A 22,083-nucleotide genomic window follows, 5' to 3' on the forward strand; every position below is an offset into this window, starting at 1 on the left:
TTGTCATTGTAGACTGTATGACAGACTCACAAAGGTTCATGGCTTGTATACAATGCTACGTAGATTGGCTGAAGACTGAGTGAGGATCAAGCCAAAGTTATTGCACTGAATTTTGAATTGATGCCTTATATAATTCACACGTAATATCATCTCCAAGATCGCTGGGCTGAACACAACAACAGCCACCGGCCACATGTTCTGAGGTGGCCTGACTCTGCATAATGTTCTTGAGATTCTGTAATGAAGGATGCTGGCACTCGTGTTAGCATCGGTGGAAATGGCGCATGCTGAAGGACGCCTGCACACCTGGCATATGCATTGCACCAATTCTCTTGCAACGAAATCCATCAAGGAGCTTACAAGCACACTGAGATGCACAGCATCATTATGGTACTTTCGACAATTCTGAACTGCTGTTGACATCACGGGCTGGAGCACTGTGCCCTTCATGAAATGTCATGTGCCACTAGAATAATTTTCATGCCAAAGTATATGATTGTCTGACAGTGTTTCCCTGAACCCTCCAAAAACAACCCATATCAGCAGCTATGATTGTACACTACCCAGGCCAGATCCATTTTCCAACAGTGCTGAACAATGGCACTTACTATCAGGTAAAGGACGACTGCATATTGCTAAGTGCTTGCAGGAGAAACTATGAGTCCCTGATCATAGGTAGGTGACACCAACGATGTACCCCACAACCATCCCAAGCATTGCCCCAACAGCCACCTGCGCAAGCCACTCCAACAAGTCACAGTCATGTTTGTCACCACCGGATGCATGTCACTCAGATGAGCTCTGCGCTGCACACTGTCTTCGTACGCGCAGGACTGCCTGACATGAGCCCATTTCCATCTCCCACATGCAATTGTGAAGGAAAAAATTTTCACATGCCAGCTGCTCCTTGACCATCCATCACAGTCTCCTATCACTTCCTTACAAGGTTTAGAATGGATGACACATCTGAGTCATCGACCCCACCTGCAGGGGGGTGTGCCCCAGGGTGTCTCTGAGCGGCCGGGTGTCTGACACCGGGTGGTCTGGCGGCAGCTCTGTGATGATCATGTTGAGCACGCTCGCCTGCCTGCCCGCATGCAGCCGCACCCCCGATGCATCGTACATCACCTGCGCGCATCAGTCACCCCGCTCAACACTTCGGGTGAAGGACTTGCAGAGCCATTCAATCTTTGGCATGTCAGGCAGCGCCATTGTGGCCTTGTTTGTCTGCACCTACATACCGTAAGGAAGAATGTGTTACTGCCTGATGGCAAAGAACTTCAAGGTAAAGGCAAGTGCAGTGGTGCTCTCAGTGGCAATGCACACTGCACCGTGCTCAGGGAGGCAACAGTGCAGACACTGCGCATCAAATTGTGGATACAGCATCCTGGCTCACCACTAGGGAGAAGACGAGGCCAACCGCGAACGCCTCAGAACTGGTGCCATTGAGCACCCCGATTGCAGTTGTGAGCGCCACCACCTACAGGAACACACACCATGACTTCATGCTATGCTTGTAGAGAAGAGCTTGGAGGATTTTGAGCATTGCACACCTCACAAAGCATGAGCTGCAAGTAACCTCCACACATTTCTGCATGACAGACTGCGCACAATTCAGGTTCATATTGCTGCGGGCATTGTTGCGCTGCACAGAATTATTTCTGTTCCTGCGCAGGGACGTAGGGAGTGCTCACGCAGCCGGTGTGGGAGGAGGGCATGCCCCCGGAGCCAATCAAGCGAGTGGCGTCCCATCTGCGCTCGCTGTACCAGTAGGTGAACACCTTGAGCACCTGCGCTATCACAAACGCCGCCACCGCTGCGATGCACGGCCTGCGCAGCACACCGACCATTGTTGTTATTACACGCTATTTCTGCCAGGAGGCAAAGATGCAACAGCAGACAAGCTGCAGGTAACGGGTGCCCAAGCAAGACCCAATGGAGTGTGGGCACATGAATGGCTTGCTGAGACTCCTCTGTCACGTATCATATTGAAGACAGCAATTCGGCCCAGCGATCTCTTGCGCTGTCAATACGGCTGTCACAAGAGAGGATGCTCACTAACGACACTGATCATCTGTCAGAGCTGTCTGACGTGGTTGCATCTGGTTGCTCAGCTCTCGATGAAAACAGATGCAAGACGGCGCGCACCCGTTGTGGATGAGACCCTTGAAGCCGCCAGATGGGGCCAGGAAGCCGCCTGGGTGCTCCGGATCTGCCTCCATCATAAAATCTGTTGCAACCCGCTGCGCACACAACACACACAGCTTGAATCTCTGCATCTGGCAGAAATGCAGGCAAGGCACATCCCAGCGCCATTCCAAACTCAGGAAGGGCAGAAGAGCCCCTTGGATGGGGTTAAAATGTGCAGGCATGTATCAAAAGTTTGGACGTTCAAGGTGTCTTGTAGCTGGTGACAGCCGGGCAAAGGAAGGCAGCAGAGAAGAACCAAAGGGTGCAGGTACCTGGAATGCTGTGCTGTTGCGCGCTTGGGCGTCGTCCAACACTGCGTGGCCCAGCCACGAGTGGAGGCGGGTCACCCCTAAGGCAAAGCCTTCCAGTCTTCCAGAGTTGCGCTAACACGCTCCCGAACTGCATGGGCACACCAGGGCATTGCTTCCTCCAGTCTGTGATCTCCAATTGCTGATGCAACCGAGAATGAACATCTTGTGCCTTTCGAATGCCTTCCACATTATGATGTATCACCCTCTCCAGTGCTTGCGGTGTAATGATGCCTGTTCACACTTCCTCAGGTGCATGCCTCCTAACATGAGCCGAGACTATGAAACCCTGAATACCACAGTTATTGTTCATGAGAGGGGTTTGTTCCAACCTCGTGGAGGTGCAGGTCTACTACGAACTGGCCAGTTTTGCTATAAGCATTGACTGACGAATAGGAAGTCCAGCACGAAAAACAGACCTAGCAAAGCGAATCCGAATGACTAGGATTTCACAAGAGACCCATTACGGCTGTGATCTGACCATATTCCATTTCAACGGAAGGCAGGGACCCTGCAGCGGATGTACCTGTTATCAGAGCTGAACAGGGAGCGCTGACACGATGCTAATGCAGGGTCTGAAGCATCTGCATGTACACTGAAAATCAAATGGCAATACCTTGTCCTCAATTCCGGGAAGTGCTTTTGAAACGCGTTTCATACATGTTCCAATATGCTTTTGCCAGGGTGGGTTTAAGTATGCTACGAGAGTGTTCAGATCACAAGTATATTTAAATCCTCATAACGAGACAGCTCCAGAATCGACTATCGGTCAAACTTGCGAGCCAGTGAAAGCAAAACCCAGACCTGCGGTCCGGGCCCCGGACTCCGGGGAGTCTCAAACGGTGAACAGCGGAACAGCGGGCATCCTACTCTGTCGGGCAAAATCCACTACTTTAGTGGACATGCACTCCACTACATTAGTGGATTTGGCTCTCTTTCTGAGCACGCCCCTTCGGGGCGTGCAATAACAAAAGCAATGCTGCACATCCTTCAGATTTACCTACAACAATCTCAGCATTGCATAGTACCTCCGTCAAGCTAATTATTTCGGTCAAGCCTGTATCTATAGGATCGTGCGCTACTCGTTTCTGCGAAGACAGCAATGCCATTTGCCAGGTTACCGTTGCAAAGTAGGATTTGAAAGGGGGGTGGGACGGCCGCAAATGTTTATGGGAGTAATTTAAACGAATTCTTGAAGTCTTCTGTCGCTGGCCATGTGAGGTTCGCACTTTTGCCGGTTTTTTGGCATCCCCATCCTTGACTTGTTTGGACTCAGCTAATCGAATGTCACGACCATCGACGTGCATGTCTACTTCTTTCGTAGTGACTGCATGCCCTGCCAAGCCAATTCCTTGAAATGAAATGCGTGCAGGCAACACAGAGCGTTCACCTGAATTGAGCACTGATGCACCGGACAGACACTGAAGTCGTCTACAATCTAAACCAACATCAAGTTCAATTGTTCTGGTGAGCGTTACGATCCCTCTGCTGCTGTGAGTAGCCGTGGGTGTCTGCCCTGACCTGGCTTTGCTTGGAATGCCAATCTGATGAGGAGCATCTGGAGAGGACTGTGCACCCCAAAGAGTAGCAAGTAGCCCAGGTGCTTGTAAGGATAGTTGTATCACTTGTACTAGAAGGCATGCTGCTGATGTACTTCTCATTCCTTTAATGTCCTGGTGGATCACTTGCAGAAACCGTTGTGTGATGACTTCATGCAGGACGAATGGTCAGGAACAAGAGGTGGAGGGTCAGTGTCAAGGTGATACCATCAGCCGACACTCCTGCTCTGCTGCAGCCAGGCCGCAGATTTGGGAGGAACCTAGGCAGCACTGTGGCAACATCTGCACCGAGGGGACCCCGGAGGCCGGCCAGCGCCCTTCCATCCTGGCGGATCCCTGCAAGAAACACAGCTCAGCAGGAAGAACAGCAGGATGGCTTTGCAGATGGAGATGGAGAAGCCGCTGCTGCCTATTATCAGCCTCCGCCCTCACGCCGGCGTCTGCGGAAACAGGCAGCTCAAGAGGATAATAGACGGCTGCACCAAGCATGGGATGCGTGCTTTGATGACAATGTATTCAGGAACACATGTTTCCAAGCTGGTCAGCCTGCACGCCAAGCAGCACTGAAGCAGCAGCTGCAGGCAGAGTTTTTGACAGCTGCCAGAGCAGCCCTGCCCGCTTGCAGTCCATGCAGTCAGGCTGGGAGGGTGGGATCAGTGTGGGAGCAGGTGGAGACGATCAGCAGGCTTGTGTATGTCTCGATCAGCGGCAGGACAGAGGTCAGCCCCCCAGCATTCAGGTGTGGCGGGTGCAGTGCCGCCTTCACAGTCGATCCTGTGAGCATGGGATGCTTTCCTGCAACGCCACAGAGGCCGCTGGTTTACTACTCTGGAGCGCTCATGTTGCAGACGCATGAGCTCAGCCTCGCCAGCCCAACCTCAATGGTCGCCTGGACTAGCGCCCTGGAGGAGGTGCACGTCAGGAACGGCTGTGTGCCGTACGGGCAACTGAGTGGCCTGCCCAAAAATATCTGGAGGAACCTCCCAGTGGCGGTCAGACAGTGGCGCAGAATGGACATCGCCACACATGACCTCAACAGGCTTGGCGTGCAGCCCATCTGTTCGGAGGCAGGGCTCAGCGGTGACTCAGACTTGCAGCTCGGCCAGCCGCCGCCGCCCCAGGAGAACACTCAGAGGGAAGCAGCAGCGTCGTCATCGCCACCAGAAATGGAAGCAGGCAGCCTCGCGGCTCAAACTGGCAGAGATGCAGCTGAGGTGGGCCCGGCGACCCAGGAATCTCTGGACAGTCGTGCCTCCGGGGGCCCCACTGTGCAGTGTCCTTGCTGCTTTCGCACTTGCGTGGCAGCCATTTGCAAGCAGTCAGTTGACAAGTTCACAGGAATGACAGAGCAGGATTTTGTACATGCCTGCTGGGCCATCTGCAGAGCGGTAGGAGGAAGCTGGCTCCTCATCGGCAGCGAGCTCCAGAGCAGGATCAAAGAAGACCATGGCGCCAGACAGCGGTGACTGCTCCAAGGCTGACTGCGACTGCTCCGCTGCCGTAGCACTCCCACCTAGACAACACATGCCTGTCGTCAGCTTATTGCTGACAATTACCTGTCGATAAACCTTCGGGGTATGATTCGCATGGCATTATAACTTAGAAACTCACTGTGAGTGGAATCATATAAGCCAGGACAAAGAGAGCCATGATGGCTCCTCACCTTCTCCGGCGCGCGCCGCATTCTGCTCCTCAGCCAGCAACATTGCCAGCGCCACACCAGTTGCAGCCTCTTCGACGTTCATGGGCGAGCTCCCGGCAGCGCCTCCGAGAGCCACCTTCAGCCGTTTTGGATGACAGAGGGCCGCTGCAATGTGCCGGTAGTCGATCACCAGCACAGCCATTTTGGCCGGCGATGCGGCATGCCCCTGCATGCTCAGCCGCACGTTGGGGACTGGCACAGGCTGCGGCGACTCATCTGCCAGCAAGCAGCCGTGCAACGGCGACTGGCTCGCACAAGCTGTGGGCTGCGGCGGCACTTCGCTGGCCTCAGGCAGGACACCCTCTGCCTGCCCTTCTGGCTCTGCTGGGTCACTGTGCTGCTGCGCTGGCTGGTCATCCGCATCTGACTCAGAGAAGAGGTTCCCAACCTCGTCTTCGTCGCCCTCAGTGGGGGGACCCCAAAACTCTGCGGCTCTGGCGGTTGGGCGCCTGAGCCTGCCTCGGCTGCCCCTTCTGGGCCGATTGCTGCCACGCGCCCCGCCTGTGCCGCGGCGGCCACGCTTCCTGCCCCGACCCCGCCCATGCCCTTCCTGCACGCCCCCACCGGTGGCTGCCTCTCCTGCACCCCGTCCCTCCACATCTGCGCGTGCCCCACCGCCTTCCCCTGCCACCGCTGCCTCGGGCTCCCCCTGGCTATCTGTCTGCACGCGCGCCTCGAGGAACCATATCTCCATATGCAGCTGGTTGCCATCGCTGCCTGGCTGCACAGCGCGCACCAAACCAACAGGAGCCTTGGCAGCACGACCCAACTGGGACAAGTTGCGTGCTGGGAACTCCCCGTCGCGGTGCAGCGTGCTTGTGACGGCCCAGAGAGCGACACCAATCGAGGGAGTGCTCTCCCCCAACTGCGGCAGGTAGTGGCACTTGTCGAAGGTCCAGAGCAACTCGTCAATCTGCTTGAGTTTGACCACGGGCAGGCCGCTGCTCACTCCTGCAAACATGTGAGCGCCTCAATTGACTGGCTATCATTCCCTTCCATCAAATCTGCAGAAGTTAAAGCCTTCTCGGGTGTGCAACAGTCACCAGGTGATCAGAGCTTCCAGCTGAGAGCGCCCACTCACCCTTGTTAACAATGGACTTGGCCGCTTCCATCTGAAGCTGTGACTTCTTCGGCGCCTGTAACAACAATAACTTACAATCAGTGTGTTCAGCCAAACTCGCTTTCACTGCACCAGCAGCTTGACAGATGAGAGGCGTTCACAAAGCACATGCAAACATAAGGATCCTCAACAAGATGCCCACCTTCTGCCTTGCTGGTCTTTGCCGTGCCGGTTGGGCTGCGGCCTCAACAGCGGCTGTGATCTCTTCAACCGCCGCCGCACTCGGCTCCAGTCCACCTGCATGACAGCATCCATTAGCTGCCAGCGCATAAGATGTCCAGAGGAAATGGTGAGGACATGTTATTAATTTGCCAGGCATAAGATGTGTAGGCGCTGATCGTTACAGCCATCATGGATAGCTACCTTCTGGATGCTCAAATCTAAGCAGCCCTTCCACCCTGGCGAGCAGCGCGCTTCTGGTGAAGATCACTGGCCGCTGGCCTCTGTCAAGCAGGAACCGCTTCAGCTCTGCAACGGTGGATGAGGCCTTGAGGCTGAACGCAAGCCACCGTTGGACGATGTCCTGCTCGGCTCCCTGAGCGCTGAGCTGCCTGCGGCTGATCCCTGGCTGTGGCGCTTGCGAAGGTCCTGCAGCTTCTGCCTCTGGGGCTGCGGGACCCTGCATGCCGCCTGCTGCAGCTGTGGCGCCCCTCTGCGCCTGTCCTTGGGCTGTCTGGCCTGCCTGAAGTCCACTGGCCTGGAGATACGAGGCTGCCATCACTGTCCTGTTCAGGTTGGGCACTGCTGCCAGCAATCTGCTGGCGCTCTTGCTGAAGCTGACTTTCTGATTGAGGTGTCTCGTTGCAAAGATGGCGGTCGAAGTCGTCCCATTGTCTTCGAGGCGAGCCTGCTGACCACCAATGATGCCTCGAATCTTGCTTGATCGCCTATCGGCTCTCTTCCTCTCCAAGTCGCCGGTCTCTGCCTCTGAACGCAACGCAAAAGTCAGAGTTAGTTACTCTGTGTCAAGGTCATGGGGAGATTCAAAACATAGGTGTTCCCAACCTTCAAAGATGGAGTGCTTATTGAGACCTACCAATCACTCCTTGATGCATGATAAAATTCAACTTATCCTCATTGAGATCCTTGCCCCTGGTTTGGGCTGCAATGACGCAGTCCTCACAGCATTTGTGGGTAATATTTCTGAGCTCTGGATACTTTTCGCTCTCAATCTTCCCGCGAATAGAATAGTAGCCATTAGCTCTGGACAATGCTGAAGGTTCATCTCGGCCAAGGCAGCTCTGATGGAAATATCTGACCCCTGAGTCCACGGCATTGCAACGTTGCAATGGCACCCTTGCCTCTTGTTTGAAGACCCAGTCGGCAACAGCGTCGTGGCCGTATTCGTCCTTTGTCAGACCTTCTGAATAGAATCTGATAATATAATCACAACCTACACAGCGAGTCAAGCGTTCTGAACTTGCGCAGTTCGGATGAAGCTTCTCCTTGTCACTGCCACACTTGTAACACGGGATCCTAGCAATAATAAGTGACATGCTCGGTACAGAAACACATCACTGATCATTCTCCATGCTTACTGACGAAAGGCCTAATTTTTATTACCAAAATGGCATGCTATGGAATGTGTTACCAGGTGGCATGGCCCCTGATTGCCAATAATCCACCACATTAGTAGCGTTTACATCCACTAAAGTAGTGGATTTTGATTACTCGGGTGCCCTGTGGTGGAAGCTGCATTTGCAGAATCCCGTAGACAGCTCATGCCAAAGATATATGCATTGTTCGAAAGCTGTACCAATTTTATACCTAGACCAAAATCATCCTCCATTAATGCTCGCCCCGTCCTGGGGTTCTTAGATCTGCTTGGATTTCTCTCGTCAATTCTTCCTGACTTGATACCAGCTGTCAATCGGCGCAGGGTGTGTCAGCAGAGATATCCCCTCATGAATTCATCGCTGAAACTTCTCTTCTGTGCCAAAGACCGGTCTCCAGTGCATTATTAAAGCCAAAGGTGTGCGCACATTTCTCCCCTATGAGGTGCTTTGATGGCATCGGTGGGCATCCTTATGGCGTCTCACAGCAAGGCTCGTGTCAATCCCGTAGATTTCTTGCAGAATTTTTGTTACAATCTAGCAGGTGCAATCGCTTGAGGGTGTCCGCTCCCTGGCAACAGCCGCCTCGTCGGTCAATGCAGGTATGTTTGCCAAGTATGGTTGCAGAGTTACACGCACAAGTAGCCCATCTTGCCTGGTGGGACCGTAGCCATATCACTAAACCTTTTGCTGCTTCATTCATCTGATGTTCCTGCAGGCACCGGTTGCACCTTTGAGACTTCCTTTGGCAAGCTCATGACAGCAGAGGGCTATGGTAGACGTGCCCTTCTGTCTGCCGCTCTTGGCTGCATTGCTATTAGTCAGCTGGCGGCAGACAACCCAGCCCATGCCGAGCCAGACATCTCAGTATCAAAGACTTTTGTGCGTAAATCCTGGGAAAAGAAGTTCTCCAAAGCCTATCAAAAATGCTAGCCCTTCTGACATGGCAGTCACGATCCTGAAGGGATATGGACACAAGAATGTCGTGCCCCTAGACACAAAGTCTTTTGAAAGTAGGAAGTGCACATGGCCGCCCTCAGGGGCAGCAGCATCTGACGAGTACGTTGTCATTGTTGACAGCTATTTACACCTAAAGACGCATCACAAGCGGTAGAGGTACAGAACATCATGTAGTGTGCGAGGCAAGTTGAGCCTTATAATATGCATAGAATATGCCAAGCCATGTTCTTTTTTGGGCGCAATGGAATCTGCTGTTTGCTGTTTGATGAACCATTTCCTGCTCAAGATGGATGGCTAATATTGTGATGTGGGGTGAGCAGGAAACTGGTCGATCTGGACCTGGACGTTCTAGGCCTTTCACAGTGGCAGGGAAATAAGCTGGTAGGTGTCCTGACGGGCACGACACTGCGTATGGATCCTGATGCGACATAACGTTTGCTGAGAGTCTGTGGCTTCCCCGGTGGCTGCATACTCGAGGCAAGTCCCCTTTCTTTGCTTGGTGCCTGGAGACGAGATGGGCTGTACTCCCTACATCTGTGTTTTCCAAAATTTTTGCATGTGAACTGACTTCTTGGTACCACTGTCGGGCAGGGCAATATTCCGCTGTTACTATGAGGAGTGCAGCCGGTGGGAACTGCAGTGGCCAGAGCGCCACAAGTTCTTTCATCAGATGTATGGCAACAGGGAAGGAAGGAAGGAAGATTACATCACTCCCAGCCGCCTAGGGCTGATTTGATGAACTGGCAGCATCCAAATAATCAAAACAATCCATCACAAAATGTGCAACACCAACAATGTCCAACTGCCACATGAATTGCTGCATCGTCACAATGTCTGCACCAAACAGCCCAGGATATCTGTCCCGAACAGATTGCAAGGCAGGGCACTCAAACACAAGGTGGCGCTCATCCCCAATAACCTGCTGGGCACAACGCATGCACAAACGCTGGGGCCGGGGAACCCTGGCCCAGCGGCCCGAGACATTGGGCAGACTATGACAACCCATCCTGAACTTCAACAATATACGCAAGCAACGGGCACTCAAAGGCTGCTGTAAGAGCTGGCAAGGGTGGCGCACACAAGCTGGCCTAGTAAACCATCTGTGATATGTACACAAGGTGGCATTGCTGGACGGGCAGGTCCTAGGGCAAATGTCAATGTCATCCCAAACCTGCAGTGCTTGCGCATCGAGCAGCTGCATCACAGCAGCAACTTCTACAGGAACAAGGGTGTCAAACCGAATAACAAACTCATACCCAATCCGGCGCAAGCCCCGCATGAAGGCCCAAGCCCAATTCTTAACATTACGGGTTATGGCATCCCAACAATCATCAAGGGCCACCTGCCTGTGAAAATTATTTGCAGGCAAGGCAGCCAAATTGTTCCAGAACTTGATAATGCGCCGCCACCACACACAATCAAGGGTCTGCTGATTCAACTCCTTAAGCAAGATGGCACCATGCACAGAGGTGGGGACGCCAGCAATGTCTCTCAGAATTTTCAGGTGAGAGGAGGCCAAGGCAGCCCGGCCCCGCCGGCTGTCGCCACCAGGAAGGCTGCGCAGGCCCCACACCTCACAACCGTAGGAGGCAGTCGGCGGCACACATGCATCATATAGGCGCAACAACAGGCCAGCTGACATGCTGCAATGCAACTTCCCATATTGCTGCCTGAGCCGTGCCCACGCACCCCACATGTTCCTGTGAAGCTTGCCAAAGGTGAGATTAATGCCTTGGACACCGTCAAAAAGGGCACCCAGGTACTCAAACTGCTGAACCCAATGTAAAGGCGCACCACCACAAAGCCACTGAAAAGGTCCTGGCAAACTGGAAGAGAACACCACAATCTTTGTTTTGTCAACACTTATGACCATTCCCGTTTGTTCACAAAACTCAGCAGCTGCATCAATCAAGCGTTGCAAATGAGCAGGTGTGGTGGCGAGCAAAGCAAAGTCATCAGCATAGCCTAGATCTGGTACACAACTGCCAGTACGCAACTGCGGGCCAACCCCAGGGCACCTCTGCAGCAAGTGCCTGTGCAAGCCATCTGCAAACAAGCCAAACAGCGTGGGGCTAAGGGGGCAACCCTGCTTCAATCCTGTCTCAGAAGGCAAACTAGGACCCTTCTTGCTCCCAATCTTCATGGCAACCGTAGAATTGGCATACAAAGACTGAATGGCAGAGAGCAGGCGGCCATCAATGCCCAGGCGACGCAAACTCTCCCAGAGCAACACCCGATTCACTCTGTCATAAGCACCCTTCAGATCAAGAAAGCAACAATACAAGGGCTGCTTAGCATGGTTTTGCCGGTCGATAAAATGCTGCAAGGTGAATAGCTGGTGGGCCGTAGACAATTTTGGCCTAAAGCCAGCCTGTGTGGCTGCACGCAATCCAGCCCCCTCTGTGTACTTCAGAACACGAGCATTCAATATGCCAGCATACAAGCGCATGATGGGCTCAGTAACGGCAATGGGTCTATAATTGAGCATGTCAAGCTTGCTGCCTTTCTTGTGCACAGGGGTGATCAGGCTACCATTCACAGAGGGTGGCACTTGCCCAGCCACAAATGCAGAGTTCAACACAGCCACCAAAGCAGGCGCCAGGACATTCTCCGGAGGAGGCATGCCTGGCGCCCGCTCATCTTTTGCATACCGAAACAGCTCAGCTGGTAAACCTTGCACTCCAGTGGCACGACCATTGTGTAAACTTTTGAGCCCAGCAAGCACCTCCCCAAGAGAGATGGGTGCATTGAGAGTATCAACATGGGCGACAGGAGCACTGGGCTGGACAGGGAAAGACAAGTGGGGCAGCTCAGCAATGACTGGCAACTGCAAGTTTGCAACCCGCTCAAGATAGCCAGCCCACAATTGCACTGGCTTGAGCTGCTCAGGTATATCAGACTGCTGAGACTTGAGCCGCTTCCAGAAGGCTCGGGGGTCACTGTGCAAATCATCAAGCAGGCGTCGCAATTGCGCGAGCCGGTGAGCGCGCCGTTTGTGGCGGACGGTGTTGTGGTAGGCACAACAGGCATGGTGCTCATGAAATATTGTGAAGCCATTTATAAGAGGCACCAAAAGTACCATGCCTCCCTGCCAGCATTGTTCAAATGACTGGGTCACCTAGGTGCACATCCCACTGTGCTCTCTGTATCATACGCCTCTACTTCAAACTATTGCGGGCGTGTTTAAACGTTTGGCAAATGCACACGTGCAACTATACATATTTGAACCTGCTTCTGCTGCTAATCTGCAGTGCCAGCTCAGTCCCTCTTGCCAACACTTTCATCAGGTAAGGCTGCCAGGTGTATATGGCTGCTTGTATCTTCCTAACACATTGGTAACGCCAGTGCACTACGTGGCCAATATGCCTTCCTTCCTCTCCATGCCACTGGCACCCATGCGGCAGTGTGTCAGCCAGTCGACTTGGCCAAGGCTCATAAAATGCATGAATCTGATGATCATAGTCAGCAACCAGCATGATGTCTATAGAGCTAAGTTAGCTAAGTTATTGGGGACAAAATCTGAGAAGTCTTTGCTCATATTCAGGGAACGCCACCCTGCAAGATCTGGCACCTGCCGGAAGCTGCCTAGACAAGAACAGAACAGTTCACTCCTCTCAGGCCTCCGTTCTTAGCCATTCTACCTTGCAAAATTGTCATTTTGATCCAAGATTGCCTATACAGCGTGTAATCTTTTGCTCAAATCGTGAAGCAAAATTTATCAAAACGCTCATCCAAGCATTGAAAGCAGCATATTGCTACGCGTGAGATCGTAAAGATTCCAAGGCACGATGCCTGACTGAATATGCTTGACGTACTCATAGTGGGCACATCCCTCGTTGTGTTGTTCTGTTTGGGATGGGCATTTCTGAGTAGGAGCCTTTTCAAAGACTACGAGGAGGAGCACTTGGGTGTGCAGGTGAAATTCAGACAAGTACTGTAACACGAGATCTTGCAAAATTGCACCCTGCCAAAAAGAAAGAGGTCGTCAATGGTAAGCGAGAGTTGTGAGGATTGGACTGATGAGCGTTTCTTTACGCAGGTGCTCTTCGCTTTGGTATTCGCCTTCTCAGTCAACCTCCTCGAGCTTGTTCTTTTTGAGATCCTAGGGGTCCTGAGTTACAGGTGCGGTGGATCCGTACTGATGTGCACAGTATCGGTGCAAGTTGGCATGCAAGTGTGACTCATTCTTTCACAATAAAACAGGGCAATCTTTAACGAAAGATGTGTCTGCAGTGTACGATGGCTGAACTGGCGCTTGGATGTATTGAGCCTGCTGGCCCTTCTTCTCATTGTGCTTCCATACACTCACTGCTACTGCACTCTGGCCTCACACCGTGCGCCCAATCTCCCTAATGTCGCTCAAATCGCAGAATGCCTTGTGCCTTGAACAAGAAGGCACTGAGCGGTGACTTCACTTCATGTAAATGTACAGCTGTGCTAAGCTACAGGAATGTGACAAATGAGCACAGGTGTCTCGATGGCCCGCAGGCAAAGTGAGGAAAGGGCACGCAGCTGTGGGAGCCTTCATCTTCCTTGCAGCGTTCCTGTATGTGTTTTGGCGCATGGGAAAGTACTGGCCAGGCGTTCCTCAGGCCACAGAAGGCATCTTTCGCTTGAATCAGGCATGTCAGCACGCTCATCATATTTGTGCTCGTGCTTATACTTACTGCGCTGATGCCACTCGTTACCTACATTTTACAGGTGATTTCTTCAAGAAATCAGACTGAAATTTGCGGTGCATGCAGGCAATCAGCAGGTTGGGAGTCATGGGTGTGTCGCTGATAGCGGTGCTTTCAGGCTATGGGTCTGTGAATCTGCCCTTCTCCTACCTGTCACTCTTCATCCGGCCAGTGGAGCGCTCCGAAATTGCCATGGCCGAGTCTCAGATGATGCAGGTGTGCTCTATTCTCGTGCATCCAGACACCTAGATTCTCTGTTTGTCTCAAGATTCTCTGTTGTCATGGCAGAGCCTTCTCCTCAGCGCAGGTCCTGCCATATGCCAGGCAGCATAGAGCTAGAGCTGACCCTTAATTAGGCACTTGGCCAGGTGAACATGGTGATTTGTAACATATTGACAGAAGACGGCACACTGCAAAGCAGCTGACATGGTGTGGGGGCCGCACAGGCGTTGGAGTCAGTGGTGCGCAAGAAGAAGCAGATAGTGGTGAGCGAGGGGGAGTTGCGGCAGCAGCAGGTGCGCGCGTCGCCGGTGCCTCCCTCGCTGCTGCAGCGAGTCGTCAACTCTGTGCGGCGCGGCGGCGGCGGCGCTGCCCACAGCACCGCGCAGCTCATCGCCTCGCTCAAGGAGGAGGTGTGCGTTTAAACAAGCTAAACCAATGTTCTGGCGTTTGGCGCAACCGCTGGAGCTCTTGCAGATCAAGACATTTGCTGAGCCATGGGAGAAGGGCTGATGGGAGATCCCAAGGCCGGCGACAGGCACTTCAGCGATAAGCATTAACGGGCACTCTGCAAGTCCTGGAGATGGGGAGTTTGTTGCGCCACGCTTTGCAAGGATTGCCGCTGTGCGAGCTGCTGCCGGTGCCGACCAAATATGGCAGGGCATGCAAGACATGCTTAATGCAGTATCTTTACAAGAACCGCTGTGCTGGCACATGCATCACGAGAGTTGGTGTATTCTTGGTGCAAAAAAGTCACACCAGAGTAAGAATCTGCAGCACAGCACAAGTGCAGTGTTGGGGACCTTGCAAATAATGACTAATTTGTTGACTGCGCCAGGTGGCGGGGCTGGAGAGCTTGGGGCGCATGCTGTGCGCAGAGGTGATGGACCTGCGGCGAGAAAGGGAACGCGCACTCGCCAGCCGCACTCTGGCCGGCCACGCCAAGAATTTTCTGGGCTACTGCCTGTCCTTCTACTGCCTCTTCAGGTGCAGCATCCCTGCCCTCCAAGTTTCCTTGTAATGCTTATCTTGCTTCTGTGTGTTCAGGTGCAACAGCCCCTGCCTGACCTGAGCAACTATAATACCGGTTCAATCCATTGCAAGATCTGCTGGCATCTTTCTTGCACAGCTGAGAAGGGCCACCAACCACTCTGCTTGTTACCCCTTCTGATTGCTTCTGATGAATGGGTATGAGGGGTCTGCATGAAGCAGGCTGATGAGCATGTTGTCGTTTCTGTTGCAGGATGTTTTTCTCAGTCAGGGCGCTGATGTTCGGCGAGGACTTCACGTCCGACCCGGTCAGCAAGGCACTCGGCTTCTGCCTACGGTCCTTCTCCAAGGGACGCCTTGTCATCAATCTGCAGCTCTTCTCGCAGGTGCCCTACTGACCTCAGCCACTACCGCGCACCCGACCACTATTTGCTTGCAAGCAGATACTGTGCCTTCATGTGTTGTACCATTCCATGGTTGCCATGCATGCTACACTGCTGATGCTGCGCAGGGACTTAATAGCAGACCTGAGTATTACTCTGTGGTGTGCAGTACATTACGCTATTTTTCATTGGATGCATCAGCGTCAGCTCCTTGCGAGGCTTCTTGCGGAACATGCGCAAGGTGAGGATTGTCCGCTGAGTTTTTTTGTTTGCCGCCGTGTACTGCATGAACAATATTTGTGGTCAGGATGACATGCTCGATTTGAAAATGGCTTCTCGTTTTGGCTGCAGGTGTTTTCAGCAGTATCTGGCGCTGGCAACGGGTCAGGCCTGCTGCTCATTTTGACAGAGCTGACTGGACTTTATGCCATATCCACCATCCTGCTCATTCGCAAGCAGCTCCCCCTCAAGTACAGGTGCTAACTTATTTCAGTTGTCCCGAATTCTTTACCAGCTTTTCTTTAGAGCTGGCTGGCTGGCAAGAAACATTTCAGTGCTGCCTATTCCAATGTGATCTGGGTGCTTTGCAGGGCAATCATTACTGATGCTTTGGGAGGAGAGCTGGAATTTGAGTTCTTCCATGCCTGGTTCAATACCATCTTCTTGGCAGCTGCAGTGTTGACTCTTGCTATGTTCTATGCACAGCATCAGAGACAGCAAGATTCTGACCTGCCTCTTTACTCATCGAGGAGGGAGTGACACCTACCTGGCCTACCTGGCCTCAATGTCTACTATCGCACTCCGTCGCAAATTGAAATGTGCTGTAAGACTGTAATTGTCTGATTCCAAGTAGCGTATCTCTCTCAAAAGGCACCAATTACCACACAGAGCTCCACACATAAGGTCCGTGCGGCAGCTGCCAATAACCTTGTCCCAGTCACCCATCAGCCATCTCACCAAGGTGTTGGAAATCCAATCCAACAGGGGTTGAATGGAGCTCACGAAGGGGTGCTTCATTCTTTCTCGACAAGCACAGGGGCACCGCAGTCTGATAAATTTTACCCAGCATGTATTCCATCATGTTGTCAGCACGCTTCGATTATGGTGTGTTGAGGACTGTATTGTGGCAGAAGAGTCCACTTTACGCGGGCAAATTTAGTAGCCCTATAGCTTGATTATAGCTTGAGGCAGAGTCTCACACCAAGAGATCACCAAAAGATAGCCACAGGGTTGCTTCTTGTGATGATCTCACTGAATAACACTGTACATGTGACCGAATACTTTGTGCATGCTAGGGCCCACTGCAGGACTCGACAGGCAGCGGTACACACTGACGGGGTGCTGACCTTTGCCTGACACGGGCAGTAACTTGTCCTCTGTGCCCCAGTCTCCCAGCAGCGAGGCAGGCAGACAAACACGGCCGCCTGAGCGCGAAAAGGCACATGCAAGTTTGGGATCTCCAATAATGAGGCACTGCGACGGGAGGCATGTCCTTAGCAAGGCGGAAAGCATGTGCACAGTAAAGCCTGGCTGCACAGGAGGTTATCAGCATGAGCAAGCGGAGATGGGCCGCATGCAAGAACTGCACACATGTCAGCGAAATGTAGTGCCCGTTTCATGGCTCAGTGGTACCAAGACCCGTCCTACATTCTTGTCGTGAAGTAACATGCACTTGGACCCGAGGTCTGTAAACCACGACTTCTTTGCTCTCCATTTCTTTTACGAGAAAAGAGCCACTCACCTTGGGAGTAGGAAACCCTGTGAAGCCAGCCACATCAGCAAGTTTGGAGTATTATAGGAGGCCGCTCTCATTTGAAGTAATGCGCATCACATCTCCCTTTTGCCACCGCCTCCTATCTTTTCCATAGCAAAATAGATGCCTGACTCTGTAATTATCAGAATCCAGACACAGACGATCATCAGTCACACTGCAGATGATTATTGCATGAGAAGCTCAGGGACATATCTGATATGCAGCACCCCAATGCCAACCATAAAGATTCCCTTTAACAAAGCAATTGTGGATTTTAGTCCTGTCCATCGTACACCAGCAGACAGCAAGGCTGTCAATTGCATTCCAATCCACCATTGCATTACATCGCAGGCTTCAAACACAAGCGTCACAAGTGAGAGGCAGTTCTCGAGGGCTGTAGTGCTGATTCAACTTCTTGAAGCATGTCTATTTCAATCAGCATGTACAGGAGTCATCCTGGAGTCATTTTTTTCGCCCTGCAGAGTCAAGCATTTGTTCCGCTCTTTCACACACTCTCAGCATGCATTCCTACACTATCCGAGGTGTTTCATCTCCACGAGGAAAACGTGTCTGTCCCTCACATATTAGCTCTGCACTCTGACAAGGTCAACACTCTCATCCGTAGCGCTCAAAATCGCTGCGCGGCTTCTGCTTCTTGTCTCCCCCATGCCGGCTGTTTCGGCCCCCGCCCCTTCCAAACGATCCATTACCCCTACCCCGGCCGCCGCCGCCCCGGCTGCCACTTCCACCCCCGAAGCTGCCATTTGAGGTGTACCTGGACTTTGGCGGCTCTGGATAGTCCACCTGCATGACAACATACAAACACACTTCCTCCACATATGAACTCAAGCTTCAAGAAGCCGCAAGATAAGATTTGGAGACACAGGCCCAAGCCCTCCTCAACCAATCTGTTACAGATACGGTAGCAGCAGAAGAAGGAGCATAGAGATACAAAATCCCATGGAAGGCTTGATCGCAGAGCACAATTGTGTACTTGATGCAGCAGGTGCAGAGCTTCTCACCCCAATCTGCACGCCAAACTTTGCCTGGTCCTCGCGAGACAGCCTCCAGGGCTCAAACAGGCTGGGGGCAGGCACCTTCGCCAGCTCAGGCACCCAGGTGCGAATGTAGTCCCCCTTCTCATCATAGTCCTGCAAACTCACCAAGCTCATCAAGTTTCCTTCACTCGGTCAATAATAAGCTCTTCTTGAAAGGTGCAGCTGCAATATCATCAAGCAGAGAGTGCAGTGCTGATCACTTCTCAGAGGGAAGCAGCTCCATGGCATGCATGTCAGCCAGCAGCATGCAACTGAAGGCACACTTTGCACTCCTCTGTGAAGCATGAAGCCACAACCATGCATTTTGGTTGTACAATGTGGACCTCTTTGAAATGCATGTCGGGCAGGATGCTCTGGGGCACAGGTTTGATAGCTATAAGATGCATGTGAGCCAGGATCACATGTGCGCATGTGAAGGCGCACCTTGGACTGCTTTGTGATGTTGAAGTGGTTGATGCGACCTCCAGTCAGGCCGGCTGCAGCCACCCAGTTGCCCCAGTTGGAGCACACATCGTAGTCCACCAGCGCCGACTCAAACCAGTCCGCCCCCTGGAGCACATCTGTCGCCTTAGCGCCTGTCTCCTCTCTCTGAACTCCATGTCAAATCTCAAGAAGACACCAGGGCAAAAAGGGCGCAATTCCAGTGCAACGATTTATTAATGATATGTCCCTGAATATTCTTTACCCCTTGTCAAACGACCTGAACGAAGCCCGACCGAAGGGGGGAATGATATGTGGACATGCACTGAAAAAGAGAGAGGACCCAAATTCAGTACCTTCCGCCAGTCCAGGCCCAGGTCCAGGGTGAGGTAGCTTGCCACATTCTGCCGTCCGCGGTTGGACATGAAGCCTGCAGAATGTAGATCTTTATATTCTTGGCGGAAGCTCTGCTCAATATCAGTCATGTCCTCAGGCCTCTTTTAGTACCTCAGGCCTTTTCCCATGACCTGCCCAATGGCAGTGCCCATAAAGAATTGGGATGATACCAGGGCATGGCGTTCCCTCTGGGTAAATGCCACTTTCACCACATTCCTGCAAAAAAAATGTTTTGCATGCGGGACATCCTGATGTTGGAGCCTGCACATGAGATAGTCCCACCTGTGGCCTTCATTTCCCGCATGTTGGCATCCACAAGAGGCATGCCGGTGCGGCCGTCTCGCCACCGCCTGAACAGCTCCAAATCATTCACCCACTGCCGCGGCTGCCCCGTTACGCCGTGCTTGTAGAATATGGCCGAGCCATGCTTGATCGTGAAGTACCTGCAAGAGTTGGCAATCAGCGCTGATTGTGTCCAGAGCACACTGCATCTGGCAGGAAGACTCTGCCAAGCCCACAATGTGCCAAGTACCAAGTAGACAGGCTGCTTGTGAGCCTGTGCTGTGACTACATGGCACGGCACAACTGCAAGCTACAATGGGTTCCTGAATGAAGGAATGGGCACCTGAAAAAGTCCCGCCATGTGAGCTCGAAGATGACCCAATACGTGGACTTGTTGCTTCCATGTTGCTCCTCATATCTCTTCACCTACAGCACAGTCAAGCAGCTTCACTTTGTATTTCTCAAGTTGCTCTGATGGTACTGTACCTGTACCTCTGGCATCAGACCAAATTGAGCAAGGCATAGAGCCTTGCAGGTGGTACAGTCAGCACAGCACTGCACTCTACTGCAACAAATAGGCGAAGCGAAACACATATGGGGGCAGTCATGATAAACAGCCAGCATGTATTCCCTAAGAAACAATTTCAGCGGCCGCTAAGGTGAGGAACGCGCGCGCCTCGTGGAAGATCGTGGAAGGAGAGATGCAGCCGCGCGCAAGCCAGGGTGAGAACTTGGTGGAGTAGTCAGCGCCCAGCATGCCGTTGCGCGTGTCAAAGTAGGTGGAAATGCAGCCAGTGTCCCACAGGTAGTGCTTCAGCCGCCGCAGCGCCGCAGTCTCGCCGCCCTCAAACGCAATCGCTGCCTGTGCAAGCAAGGCCATGATCTCATTGATGCAACAAATATCCCATGCCCGCCTTCAGAATTTGCTCTCAGGGATAAAAGCCAGGCACGCCGTCCATGCACAGTGTCTCTGAGGCGATGGATTGTGCGTCATCTACGATGAAGCCAAGGCTGACATTGGAGCTCAATGTAATAGTCGATATACATCGCTTACAACCAACCCGAGGCTGATCTGATACGGTGCGAAAGTCAAGGACGCAAACAGAGGTCAGTGAAAACGTCATAATCAGCTCTCATGATGCAAATCCTTCTTCCATACTCACGTTTGGGTGCCGTGGCAGGCTAGCTAGTCGCGGTGCGCCCTCAGGGACAACTGCATTGAGGTCCTCCACGCAGCTGGGCTTCCGGCTCAGCCGCGCAGGGTCGAGGTCAGCTGCGAGTGGGAGTGCGCCCTCTTTGGGCGCTGGCAGGGGCGCCCGTACCTCACATCTCGCCTCCACCTGCCGTATAACCAGTATCACTATCAACATCAGCCACAGAAGCAGTGCCTCTAGAAAAGGGACTCCATCTTCCACAGAAGGGGCAGGACGTACATTGGCACTTGAGCCAATCACAGACGATCTGTGAATTAGAGTTATGAAGTACAGCCCTGAGAATGCCAGCATCTGGCCACAGTGCAGTGAGTTTTTGGGGGTTGCAGTGAGCAGTCACCTTTTGTTTGAAGGGTGTGAAGACATCCGGCAGCTCCGACATGTCACTTCTGAAAGGGAGGTCGTCCTTGTGGTACAGAGTGTTGCCCCACAGCAGCTGCAGCCGGCCCCTGGATCCCAATGCTGCGCGCACCCCCTCATCCACATCCAGCTCCTCCTTTGTCACCTCCATTTGCGCCAGCACCGTCAGCTGCTGCCCCTCTCTACACAGCCCTGCATCCCACAAGCGCAACTCCTCGTGATAGCGCCTCCAGCATTGAAAGGAAGCCCATACACATTGACATGGCTGCAGCATCACTGGTTGAATGCATCACCTTGGATTGCCTCTTCAGGCTTGCCCATGTGGATGACAAGGTCGCTGCCAATGTCCCGCAGCCTCTGCTTCAGGTCGAGAACGGACTGCAGCAGGAAGCTGGCATGATGGGCTCCGGTCTTGGGATTGCCCCATGGCGTTGCTATGTATTGTCGGGGATCAAAGCAGTAGAGAGGGACCACCTGCAGGCGAGACTGCATGTCAAGAATATTCATGATGCATTTTCCTCAGCAAGACCAGCTGAAAATTGAGCTGACAAGCCATATGGGAACATGACGAAGCGAGGCAATGCTCACCTCACTAGCCTGCTTTTTCTGAATGAGCTGGGCAGCTTGGTGCACAATTGCGTTGTCTGTGAGGCGGAGATCGTTCCTGAACCACAGAACAAGTCTGTGCCCAGACATCTCTGCTGAGGCGGCCTGTGAATAACTGCGAGCTCCGCGGCTGCTTCTTCGCAAGTTTTCTCTTAGCTTAGATTTCGCCAGTGCCTGCTGAGTGCGACACTTCGTTGAATTAAGCACAGAAGCAGCCAATGCTGGTCAATGCCACCTATGAGCCCAGATCCAGAAATGGTGTTTTTGGACCTTCTAGGGTGCCAGACACAACTGTTTCTGACAACACTTGTTATGGTAAGCATTATTTTGACAG

The 22,083-nt window shown here is 52.8% G+C and overlaps 5 protein-coding genes across 5 annotated transcripts; 2 read left to right on the forward strand and 3 right to left on the reverse strand.

The window, feature by feature from the left end:
• Window positions 1-340: 340 nt before the first annotated feature.
• On the reverse strand, window positions 341-3,298 carry COCSUDRAFT_53722 (DUF212-domain-containing protein). Its single transcript, XM_005646664.1, has 7 exons — window positions 3,025-3,298; window positions 2,463-2,589; window positions 2,149-2,243; window positions 1,695-1,830; window positions 1,397-1,480; window positions 985-1,128; window positions 341-732 (listed from the first exon to the last, which is right to left on the reverse strand). The coding sequence occupies exons 3-7, from the start codon at window positions 2,223-2,225 to the stop codon at window positions 670-672; spliced, it is 504 nt and encodes a 167-aa protein (XP_005646721.1). The 5' UTR covers window positions 2,226-2,243; window positions 2,463-2,589; window positions 3,025-3,298; the 3' UTR covers window positions 341-669.
• Window positions 3,299-3,501: 203 nt separating this feature from the next.
• Window positions 3,502-5,122, forward strand: COCSUDRAFT_29517 (hypothetical protein; the record flags this gene model as incomplete). The annotated part of the gene is made up of 3 exons (XM_005646665.1): window positions 3,502-3,719; window positions 3,871-3,965; window positions 4,217-5,122. A coding segment is annotated over exon 3 (900 nt), but the record flags the coding sequence as incomplete, so codon positions are not given.
• Window positions 5,123-5,679: 557 nt separating this feature from the next.
• Window positions 5,680-7,934, reverse strand: COCSUDRAFT_55874 (hypothetical protein; the record flags this gene model as incomplete). The annotated part of the gene is made up of 5 exons (XM_005646666.1): window positions 5,680-6,710; window positions 6,841-6,895; window positions 7,022-7,116; window positions 7,243-7,806; window positions 7,916-7,934. 5 exons carry the CDS (start codon window positions 7,932-7,934, stop codon window positions 5,680-5,682), a joined length of 1,764 nt encoding a protein of 587 aa, XP_005646723.1.
• A 5,260-nt stretch (window positions 7,935-13,194) lies between these two features.
• On the forward strand, window positions 13,195-16,422 carry COCSUDRAFT_36939 (hypothetical protein; the record flags this gene model as incomplete). Its single annotated transcript, XM_005646667.1, has 11 exons — window positions 13,195-13,308; window positions 13,432-13,514; window positions 13,626-13,726; window positions 13,881-14,014; window positions 14,138-14,287; window positions 14,518-14,586; window positions 15,129-15,277; window positions 15,534-15,666; window positions 15,833-15,904; window positions 16,015-16,139; window positions 16,254-16,422. The coding sequence occupies 11 exons, from the start codon at window positions 13,195-13,197 to the stop codon at window positions 16,420-16,422; spliced, it is 1,299 nt and encodes a 432-aa protein (XP_005646724.1).
• A 1,609-nt stretch (window positions 16,423-18,031) lies between these two features.
• On the reverse strand, window positions 18,032-21,839 carry COCSUDRAFT_55876 (cryptochrome; the record flags this gene model as incomplete). Its single annotated transcript, XM_005646668.1, has 11 exons — window positions 18,032-18,220; window positions 18,439-18,567; window positions 18,898-19,062; window positions 19,251-19,324; window positions 19,573-19,733; window positions 19,916-19,998; window positions 20,213-20,434; window positions 20,736-20,912; window positions 21,124-21,335; window positions 21,437-21,617; window positions 21,732-21,839. The coding sequence occupies 11 exons, from the start codon at window positions 21,837-21,839 to the stop codon at window positions 18,032-18,034; spliced, it is 1,701 nt and encodes a 566-aa protein (XP_005646725.1).
• Between the last annotated feature and the right edge of the window lie 244 nt (window positions 21,840-22,083).

Source organism: Coccomyxa subellipsoidea (assembly GCF_000258705.1).
Source record: "Coccomyxa subellipsoidea C-169, whole genome shotgun sequence".
NCBI lineage: Eukaryota > Viridiplantae > Chlorophyta > Trebouxiophyceae > Coccomyxaceae > Coccomyxa > Coccomyxa subellipsoidea.

Coding starts and splice junctions, on each gene's coding strand:
- COCSUDRAFT_53722 (XM_005646664.1), bottom strand. CDS start 2,225: ATGATGGAGGCAGATCCGGAGCACCCAGGCGGCTTCCTGGCCCCATCT. Junction 1,831..2,148: donor AAGGGTCTCATCCACAACGG/GTGCGCGCCGTC, acceptor TGTGCTGCGCAG/GCCGTGCATCGCAGCGGTGG. Junction 733..984: donor TGGGGCACACCCCCCTGCAG/GTGGGGTCGATG, acceptor TGGCTTGCGCAG/GTGGCTGTTGGGGCAATGCT.